Consider the following 10,877-nt stretch of genomic DNA (forward strand, 5'->3'; position numbering starts at 1 on the left):
TTCCCATGCATTCTTTCTCTCCTCTTTCTTTTCCTCTTTCCTCTATTCGTTCCCCTTTCTCTCTCTCTCCTTCTCTTTCCGTTTCTGTCCTTTCTCTTTCTCTCTTTCTCTTTCCATTTCTCTCCTTTCTCTTTCTCTCCTTTCTCTTTTCGTCCTTCCATTATTTGTCCTTCCCTTTCTTACTTTCTCTTTCCCTTTCTCTCCTTTCTTTTTTCCTTTCTTTATTCGTTCTTACCTTTCTTTCTTTCTCTCTCCGTTTCTCTCCTCTCTTTTCTCGTCCTTCCATTATTCCTTCCCTCCTCTCTTCCTCTTCTTCCTTTTCTCTAGTACTTACGGGGATGAAAGGGAATGACAGAAAGAGAATCAGTATTATCTCTCCTTAATCTCCTTCTCACTCCTTTTTTTCTCGCTTCTTTTCTCTTTCCTCTCCGCTCTTTTTATCGTCTCTCTCCGGAGGTAGAAAGATATATTAACGCGCTCCGAATTTCTCTCTCTCTCTCTCTCTCTCTCTCTCTAAACGAGGAATTTACAGCAGGGGACGGAGAGGGCGGCGGAGGGGGGTTAGTGGGGGGTAAGGGGGGGGGGGGGCAGGACATCCACCACAATTGAAAAAGTTTGTGAAGGTTCTGTCGCTCTCCCTGGCTAAGGAGGTAATTCATGTCTCTCTCTCTCTCTCTCTCTCGGTCAATTGTTCCAGACTCTTTCCAGCAACAATATATCATCATTTTTTTTTTCGGTTTTTACTTTCTAAACTATTCGTTCTCCTCATTTTCCTTCCTCCTCCTCCTCCTCCTCCTCCTCCCTCCATAGTAGTACCTTTATTACCCTACTTCCTTCCTCCCTTTCCTCCTACTTTAGAAACATTTTTTTCCCCCTTTTGTCCCCCAGAAGTTCCTGTTTTCCTTGTCCCTTCCTCCTCTGACCGTTCCAATCCCCTGTTCCTTCTTTCCATTCTCCTCTCTTGCCCTCATCTTTAGACTCCCCATCCTTTATCTGCTCTCCCGCCATTCATTAACCCGCATTCCCTCTTCCATCTTTCATGCTTTCTTATCCGCCTTTCTTGGTTCCTTCTTTTCCTGGTCTTCAACTCTCTGACCTCGCATTTCCTCTCTTCCTTCCGATTCTTGAACTCGACATTACTCACCATCCACAAACTTGAATTGCCCTCCATATCCCCTCCATTCGTGTGCCCCTCTTCTTTTCCTTTCTTTCTTAAATTGTTTTACGTCTTCACTTTCCTTCCCGTTCTTTTCCTTTTCCCTTTCCTTTTCTATGTTCCCTTTCCTTTCCTCACCTTCTCTTCCCTTTCCTTTCCTCTCCTTTCCTTTTCTTTCCTTTCCTTCTGTTTCCATTTCCTTCCTTCTTTCCTCTTCCTTTTCTTCACTTCTCTTTTCATTCTTATCTTCCTGTTCTTTCTTCCACTGTCCTCACATCTTTCCTTCTCTCCTCTTCTCTTCTCTTTTATTCCGATTTCTTCCCTTCATTTCCTTTTGCCTCCCCACCTTCCTCTTCCGTTCCCTTCCCTTCTCTTCCCTTTCCTTTATTTTCCTTCCGTTCCCTTTCCTTTCCTTCCGTTCCCTCTCCTTTTCTTTCCTTTCCTTTCCTTTCTTTTCCTTTCCCTTCATTTCATTTCCATTCCCCTCCCTTCTTCCCCCTTCTACCTATTCCTTACCTTTACCTTCCCTTCTATTCCTTCCCTTCCCTTCCCTTTCCTCCTTTTCCTTTCTCCGCCCTCCCTCCCTTCTTTCATTTACATTCACCCCCCCCCCCCACCCACCCCAATACTTACGTCCTGGGCCCACTGGATGCCGGTCACTTGGGGGTTAGCGTCTACCTGGCACTTGAAGGTCACCTGGTCACCTTCCTCCACGCCGTCCAGGTTTTGGTGCGACCCGAGGCTCAGCTGCAGGCGGGGCTTGTCTGCGGGGGGAGGAGAATGAGGGTGGTGAGGGTGGTGGTGGTGGTGTGGGGAGACTTATTATTTTTTATTTTTTTACAATGAAGGAAGCAGCTCAAGGGCAAAAATTAATGAGAAAAAAAGCCCGCTAATCACTGCTTCCTTTTCACTGTTGTTGGTGGTGGTGTTGAAGTTTTTGGTTGTGGTGGGGAGTTATAGTGATGTGGTGAGACGGATTGTGGTGGTGCGAGGAAGAGGGATGAGGGTGGTGATGATGATGGTGGTGGTGATGGACGTGGTGCATGGTGGTGGGGAACTAAAAAAATGTGAGGGAGACTGACTGTAGTGGTGCTGAGGTGGGTCAGTGATGATGATCGTGGCGAAGAGGGTGATGAAGATAGACAGGTTGTGGTGGTATGGGGAATAGGGGGGAGAAGTGTAAGTGTGGTGAGGGTGGTGAAGAAGAAGGGAACTGAACTGCTACCATCACCATCATTTTTATTGCCGTATACGCACAGGGGTCACCGGCACAAACAACCCTCTTCAAACTTTAGTGGTAAATAAGCTTTCAGGAGGAGGGAGGATAGAAAGGGACTTACCTGCGCCGAGGAGGAAGCCAGAAAACCTAATTACCGGAACCACAAAAGGCTAAAACCGAGACCCACTGAGAATGGAGGAAAGAGGGATCGCCTTTTCTTGGTAACCTTACGCTCTATGGGAAAGACGCCAGGTAGGGAAAGACATAGATAGATAGATAGATAGATAGGCCTTTTCTTGGTAACCTTACGCTCTACGGGAAAGACATAGATAGATAGATAGATAGATAGGCCTTTTCTTGGTAACCTTACGCTCTATGGGAAAGATGCCAGGTAGGGAAAGACATAAATAGTTAGATAGATAGATAGATAGATGGAGAATTTAGGTAAGATAAAATGTACCTTTCTCTTTCTCTATTTTTTTTATACCTCTCATCTCATTGCCCATTTACTCCTTCATCTTTTATTGACATCCTTCCACCGTATTTTCTCTTTACTTTTCCTTCCTTTTCCCTTGACTTGTTCGCTTTTTTCCTTCGTTTTTCTTGTCATTTACATTCTCTCTTTTTCTTTCTTTCCTTCATTCTATCCCTCTCTCTCTCTCTTTCCTTTCTTTCTCTCCTTCCTTTTTCTTTCCTTCTTTCCTTCCATCTTTCTTTCTTTTTTCAACACACACACACACACACACACACACACACACACACACACACACACACACACACACACACGTTTAGCTTGACCTTCGCCTCTCTCTCTCTCTCTCTGTCGCTAACCACCTAAGTATCTTTCATCCCACTTACATATTTGCTTCTTTTGCTTCACCTTCCCTATGAGACCCACTCTTTGCAGGTCTTCGGTAACTCCTCTCGCTCATGCCACTCCCCGCCCCATGAATGCACTTGTCTCTTTCCGCTCCTTCTCTTCCCCTCCTCGCCCTCTGCCCTCTCTTCTCATCCTCCTGTCTTTCCATTCTCTTGCCCTATCGTCCACTCGCTCTACCGTCTTCTCGTTCTTTCATCCTTTCGTCCTATCGTCCTGTCATCAAGCCCTCCCATTGCCTTGCTCTCCCAGCCTCTCGTCCTTTTGTCCTCCCGCCTCCTGCCGCTCCTTGCAATGCGTCTGAGTAGCGGCAATCAGGCGGGAGGGAGAACCTGTTGGCGGCGGTGATCTGAGTGTGTCCGCGCCGGCTGTATAGCTTGGTCTCTCTCTCTCTCTCTCTCGGTCTCTCTCTCTCTCTCTCTCTCTCTCTCTCTCTCTCTCATATAATTTGTTTGTTTTTCCCTTTGTTGTTTTCCTGCTTGGGCCAGAGGTATATTTTTTCCATTTTCTTTCTACCTTTCTATCTGTTCGTCTGTCTGTCTGTCTGTCTCAAAATATCATTACGTTCATTTCCATGCGTTAAGGTCGTTATCATTATCATAACAAATGAAATCATCGACCCATAAAATCACACGAGAAAAATAGGTAAATGAAAACTCCCGACACTCTCTCTCTCTCTCTCTCTCTCTCTCTCTCTCTTCTTGGCCTCGTCACCGACCAGTTTGATATACACGATGACTCTCTCTCTCTCTCTCTCTCTCTCTCTCTCTCTCTCTCTCTCTCCCAGGGATATAAATCGCATTAATTTAGCCTGTTTTGCATTTCATTTGGGTTTATAACAACACATGAATTCGTACTAGAAGCAAGAGACGAAGCGGTGGGGAGGTGGCGAGGGGAGGAGGAAGAGGAGGAGGAGGAGGCAAGCGAGGGAAAGGAGAAATTGATAGTGGAGTGAGGACGAGAGGGGAAGTTAGACGAAAGGAAAGACTTGTAATGCATAGAGGGGAGAGAGAGGAGGAGAGAGAGGGAGAAGGGGAGGATCGAGAGTGGAGTGATAAAGGAGGGAAGAGGAGGCAAGACATAGATAGAGAAAGAGAGGAAAAGGGAGGATCAAAAACGGAGGAAAATGAGATGAAAGTGAGAGAGTGAGGTTTGCAGGGAATCAAGTAGGAAGAGAGAGAGAGAGAGAGAGAGAGAGAGAGAGAGAGAGAGAGAGAGAGAGAGAGAGAGAGAGAGAGAGAGAGAGAGAGAGAGAGAGAGAGAGAGAGAGAGAGAGAGAGAGTTGGGGTGTGTGAGATTAAGGCTACTCAAGACGTACATACATAATAAGCGAAGAGGGAGGGAGAGAGAGAGGGAGAGAGATGAAGGAGGGAGGAAGGGAGCAGGAGGAGAGACGGAAGGTGTGGCGGGAAATGAGCTGAAGAATGAGGTGGCGGGAGTGAGTTGTGAGGCCCAGGTGGACGGTTTAGGCTCGTAACACAGGTGGTGAGTGTCCTACGTGAGGGTGACGACGCCAGGTAATGAGTAAAATGTCCGGGGGATGATTTATTAAGTCTGGAGCTGCGGCGAGAAGGTGGGAGGAAGAGGAAGAAGAAGGAGGAGTAGGAGAGAAGTGAAGCATGAGGCGTTGGGAAAAGAGGACTAATTAGGCTTGTACATAATGCACTAGTGACGTTAAATGTGAGGAAAAGAAGAGATAATAGGCGAAACTGAGATGGAGAGTGGTTGAGGGATGAGATGAAAAGGGGAAAAGCTCAGGAGGAAAGACGAGAAGCATGAGAGGAGCTGGGGAAAGAATAACAACTAAATAAGCTTGTACGTAATGCCTTGGTGACGTTGAATAAAGGTTAATGAAGAGGAGGCTGGCATAGGCGACGATGTGGAGGAAAGTAGATGAGGGATGAGATGAAAAAGGAACGCTGAGGATGGGATGATAGTGAAGGGGCAGCGTAGTGAGATGTGAGGGGAAAGGCCGGAGAATTGAGGAGGAAGGGGAAGATATGGATGGGAAGGGACAGTGTGGTGAAGGGTTGAAAGGAGGAAGGGGAGCATAGTGACAGGGGGGGGGGACAGAATGATGAAGAGATGGAAGAGGAAGGGGAGTACGTATGGTGATGATGGAGGGACAGCGCGATGAAGATATGGAGGGAGGAAGAGGTGTATAGTGAGAGGGACGGGAGAGCGTGGGTGAAGAGATGGAGGAGAAAGGGGAATGGGGAGGGACAGCGTAATTGTGTTGGTTTTGGTGGTGGTGGTGGTGTTCGTGATGCTGTTGGTGGTGATGGTAGTGATGGTGATAGGGAGGGACAGCATGGTGGGGTGGTTGAGGTAGTGGTGGTGGTGGTGGCGGAGAGGACGACAGGATATGAAGCGTGACAAGACGGGGCCGACAGCGCGTGGCGGAGGGTGGCCGAAGAAGGTAATCATGGAGGTAAGGGACGTAATTACCAAGACTCGAGTGCAGGGGAAGGCGGAAGGGAAGGAGGAAGGGAAGGAGGAAACCAGGAATTATGCAGGTAAAGCGATGCACCAGTTTACCGTGACACTGGGAGGGGGGCGGGGAAGGCGGAGAGGTGGGGTCTGTTTTTGCAAGATAAAGGAGGGGGAGGTGCTATTTGGAGGGATGCTGGCGAGGAGGAGGAAGTAAGGAAGTTTGGGGAGGCATGAAAGAAGGGCGAGTAGACAGTGGGAGGGGTGGGGAGGAAATGCCACAGGAGGGAGGGGGGTAGGGAGGACCTGAGGACACGGGGGAAATGAGATACTGTAATGGGTTTTGGGGAGAGATGAAGGAAGGAGGGTTTTTGACTTGGGGCGCTGAGGTTATGATTGAAGGGACAGGGTAGAGACGGGAGGAAGGGGGATAGAAGGATCTTGAGGGTACTGTACAGGGGGCGCAGAGTTTAAACTTAAGAGGGCGTGACTGTAGGGCTGTGAAGGTTAAGGGGTGAAGGGAAGGTGTTGGAGAGGTGATGGTGTATTGGATGTGGGAAAGGGGAGAAGGGGAAGAGGGGTAGTGACTAGGAGGTGGGGAGTGGAGTTAAAATAGCGAAGGGAAGGTCAAGGGAGGGTGTGGAAGTTATGGAGTGAAGGGAAGGAAGTGTCCGAGGTGGAGACAGAAGATGAGAAGGTGGAAGGGAGATGATGTAGTGGGCTTAGGGACAGAGGGATTGTGAGTGACTGAGGGGAGTGGGAGGGTGCAAGGTTAAGAGGTGGGGTGGAGTTCAGGGCAGCAGAGGAGGGCGTTGAAGGGTAGGGTTACGGCGGGTGACTCACAGAGGACGGAGAGCGTGGTGGCGTTGGAGAGGCCTTGGTCGGGCAGGCTGGGGCTGTGGGCGCGACAAGTCACCAGGGAGCCGTGGTCACGCGCCTCGGGCACCACCGTGACGCTCGAGCGGGAGATGTCGCCCTCCACCTCCTCCTGTGGGCAGGGAAGGCGGGGGTGTGAGAGAGGCAGGAATTTGTTTTTTTTTGCAGCAAACAACAAAACAAAACAACAAATATTACTACTACTACAACTACTACTACTACTACTACTACTACCACTTCTACAACTACTATAAGCAACAGCTCCTATTATTCTTTTCTAACATTTTTTTAATAGGGGAGTGATTAGCGGGCTTTTCCTTCTCATTTTTATTATTTTTTTGCCCTTAAGCGACTTCTTTTACGGTAAAAACTACTACTGCTACTACTACTGCTACTACTACTACTACTGCTACTACTACTACTACAGCTACAACTACTGCTGCTACTGCTGCTGCTGCTGTTGCTGCTACAATAACCATCACAATTGCTCTTCTCCCAGCAGGAGGCTCAGCTCACCTTCGCCGGCAGGGACAGCACATTGCCGTCCTTCCACCACTCGAGGCTCGCCGGCGGCCGTGAGCCCAGCGCCTCGCAGGTCAGGGTCTGCCCGACGCCCTCCCGCACCGTCAGCACGCTCCCGGAGCCTGGCCCCAGCGTCACGGAGAGCGGCGGAACTGTGGGAGGGAAGAATGAAAACATGCTGAGAGGTGAGACGGAGAAGGCGGGTGTAGGACAGGAAGCTTGTTATACTACGTCAGTGTTCTTCAAACTTTTGTTCGTGCGTGTGACCCAGTTTTATTTTTAGCATCATCCTCTCGACATGTTTTCAAGTCTGAGAGTTATGTGCGTCCCGCTGTCTGGAATTCCGTTGTTTTCTATTTTTGGGAAGACGTGTCGCTACCCAGTACTGGCGCGACCCATCGTTCTAAAAGTTTTGCGAATATAGGTTCAACTTAACGCTTAGTCGTGGTGCTACTACCGCCTCCTATATATAGTGCTTACGGGTTAAGGTGGACTAATGGAAACTGAGGTGCTTCGGTGAAAGATATGCTGAGAGCCTGAAGGGTCGGAGGATAGGGGTCTAATCATCACTCTAATGGTGCTTAACCGCGGAGTTCATTTTGGCCTTCTTGGGGTCTCTGTGGGGTCCCTGGCTGGCTGCTCATTTGCTATAATAAGACTTGGTATTCTCTGCAGTGGAGTCGTCTGGTTATCAAAGAAGCAAAACGATCTTACTTTTATCTTATCCGCGGCACTTAAGTGGAGTGACGGGGTAATTAAAGGGCACTTGAAGGGATATGAATATCACACACACACACACACACACACACACACACACACACACACACACACACACACCAACTCCATCCCCACCCACCACACCAACACTCCCCCCACCCCCTCACCCCACACACATGTTGACTTAATTCTAGTAGTCGTAAATAAATAGAAAGGCTAAAGAACCTCAACTATTAAACGTCACTCTAAAGCCTCATCACAGCGCCTCAATCCCTGGCCAACTCGTACCCCTCCTCCTCTTACCTTCCTCATCTTCATCCTCACCTCCTTTCCCCCTGATCATCCTCATCTTCCCCTCCTCTGGCCAGCCTCATCACCCATTCACTAACTCTCCATCTTGCCACCTTTCCTTTACAGACCGCCTTTTCTTTGCTCCCTTCACCTCTATCACAATATCTTTCTTTAGCTATTTTCTTCCCGCCTCCCCTTGGCTATTTTCACTCCACCTCTGACCTTCTTCATCCCTTTCTTTCTAGCTCACTCTCCTCACGCTTTCCTACCCTCTTGACCTTCCTCACTCTGCCGTCCCCACCCTCAGCACTTCGAGTCAATCCCTCCGTCAATCATCCTCATCCGCCGAGCCTCTTCAGCTCAGCGGGGGCGTCGAGAGCCTCACACGCAAGGCTCTTCGTCGCTCTAAGTGGAAAAGTTTGAAGGGCGGCGCCGGGCGGGGAGGTCACGGCAGTCATGAGGCAGGTCACGCCCCGCCCCGCCCCGTCCCCCGCCCTGCCCCGCCACACCCCGCCTCGCAATGTCTTTTTTTATGGCGCGGGAGACAGGCCGGCAAAACAAAACTATAATATAACTGTCCACATGACGCTGCTCCATTAGTAAAAAGACAGAGGGAGAAGCTGGAAGACATTGATAATATCTGCTTCCAACTGTGTTTTTTATAATCTAGACTTCAAAAGCTGAGAAACAGAAGAATGAAGGCTGTTTCGAAGAAGGCCAGTAAAGGGAATGGAATGATGAAATTTTGTCAGCATACGGATGAGTTTGAACAGAAAGTCTTGAGCATAGAAGCCGCGGGATGAGTTGAGCGTTTCAATCAGTAGGGAATAATAAAAAATAAAAAAAAAAACGGAGCATGAAAATAGAGTTAAAAGATGGCAAGAAAAGCAGCCCAGCCTCGGCCCTCAAGAACACAGACGTCACACACACTCCCCGCCAAGGTTTACAAACATGGACACAAAACACTCGAAGCAGCTGTCAGAGAATCAACAGCCAGAAACAGAAAGTATCGAATATCGCGATAACAAAAGCTAAAACTGGCGGCCAGGTGACGAACAACCACGGGAAAGTTTTGGCCACTGCCCGACGCATGGTGGGTAAAAGCTCGGTGAAGTATTCGTATATAAAATTATGATTAAAGTCTTTGTTTTCTGCCTCTCTTGTCCCGATGAAATAGATAGACAGATAAATAGATAGAAAGAAGCAGAGATCGATAGATAAAGAGACACACACACACACACACAGAGAGAGAGAGAGAGAGAGAGAGAGAGAGAGAGAGAGAGAGAGAGAGAGAGAGAGAGAGAGAGAGAGAGAGAGAGAGAGAGAGAGAGAGAGAGAGAGAGAGAGAGAGAGAGAGATTGATTAAGAAAGAAACACTCAGAGAGATTCCAATTAACCTCGACACAGTAACCTAAATAAATAACAATCTAATTCACACCTTTATCCACCTGTTCACTTCGCTGCACCGTTTATCTCCTCGCCAGGTAATCGCCGGTCTTGCTGCCTCGTTCGTTCCGCGCCTCGAATGAGTAGCTCCCTAAACGTTATTGCATCCTCTCTCCCCTCCTCACTTCATTTCCACATTTATTTATCCCTGTAATAATTCATACTTTTTTTTATGATTGATGAGTACGAATCCGCTTCCTTCCCCAAGCTGTCTGCAGTATTTCAAGGTGTGTGTATATATAGACGGGGAGCGGGGAGGCATTTCATACGGATGCAGGAATGTAGGATGAGGCGATCACTCCTTTGGAAAGAGTCAGTCAGTCAGTCAGTCAGTCAATCAGCGGCGCCATTTCAGTTCTTGGTGGAAAAGTGGATAATACACAACGAGCTGAGGAGGAGATTTTGCTACACTCAACACAAACTTAACTTCTTTTTGCATGTTTATTTGGGTATGTTGGCTTTATTTTCCATTTTGCCTTCTTTTGTTCCTTTTCTTTTCCTTTTATATGCATCCTTTCTTACGTCTTTAGGCTACTGTTTTCTTTTTTCTTACTCGCCTGCCGTCCTGCCTGCCTGCTTGCCTGCCTGCCTATCTCTCTATCTATCTGCATGTAATGTGTTTCAGTTCATCAATATATATATGCATCCATCTGTTACTTTATAATCTGTTTTTCTGCTTATCCATCCAATCTCCACCTTGCAATCAACTTCTGGGCGAGGCCTCATCACCACCCCCTCAACAATCAACACAATATCGCGTAAGTGGGAACGGGTTGAAAAATATAGTCAGGCATTGGACGAGTGGGAAATAACACTGAGGGCGGGATGGCGGGCATTGGGTGTGCGTGAGGCTGTTTTTTTTATTTATTTTTTTTTTTTTTTTACGTCTCGGCCTATTGCGCCAGTAGCCGGTGGGGCCTGATGGTCAGCCCAAGGCTTCTTCCCGGTGGGGCCCTGATGGTCGGCCCAGCCCGTTCTGGCGCAGGTGAGTGTTTATAGTGGTGCCATCTTGCATTAACTCATGCTGCCCTCCCGGAGCTCATCTTTAATCCTAGAATCTAGAGTCCGGGTTGATAGCTGGTCTTCTGGACAGCATGTGGGCGGCGGCTGAAAAATCCCAGCTTGGTGGCACCGGGCGGGGATTGAACTCGCATCCTCCTGAACGCGGCGCCGTCACTCTGTCGACTCAGCCACCGCCTCCCCATTTATTTAAGATATATAAAGTAATGGCCGAGAGGCCCATCCCTCCTCCTCCCACGTAGACCAGCTGAAAGGTGGAGGCGTATAAGGGATGGAGAGGTGGAGGAAGGAGAGTGGATCATAATCTTGTGGACAGCAACGGA

At 48.5% G+C, this 10,877-nt stretch overlaps 1 protein-coding gene across 1 annotated transcript in view; it reads right to left on the reverse strand.

Moving 5' to 3' along the window:
* Nucleotides 1-10,877, reverse strand: part of LOC127004360 (nephrin-like) — a gene marked incomplete at its 5' end in the record, with an annotated part of 35,782 nt that overhangs the window by 19,500 nt on the left and 5,405 nt on the right. Inside the window, 3 exon segments of the mRNA XM_050871976.1 lie at nucleotides 1,790-1,920; nucleotides 6,526-6,670; nucleotides 7,075-7,232. Of these exon segments, the coding sequence (XP_050727933.1) occupies nucleotides 1,790-1,920; nucleotides 6,526-6,670; nucleotides 7,075-7,232 (434 nt within the window).

The sequence above is a fragment of the Eriocheir sinensis genome, chromosome 28 (assembly GCF_024679095.1).
Source record: "Eriocheir sinensis breed Jianghai 21 chromosome 28, ASM2467909v1, whole genome shotgun sequence".
NCBI classification, from domain to species: Eukaryota; Metazoa; Arthropoda; class Malacostraca; order Decapoda; family Varunidae; genus Eriocheir; species Eriocheir sinensis.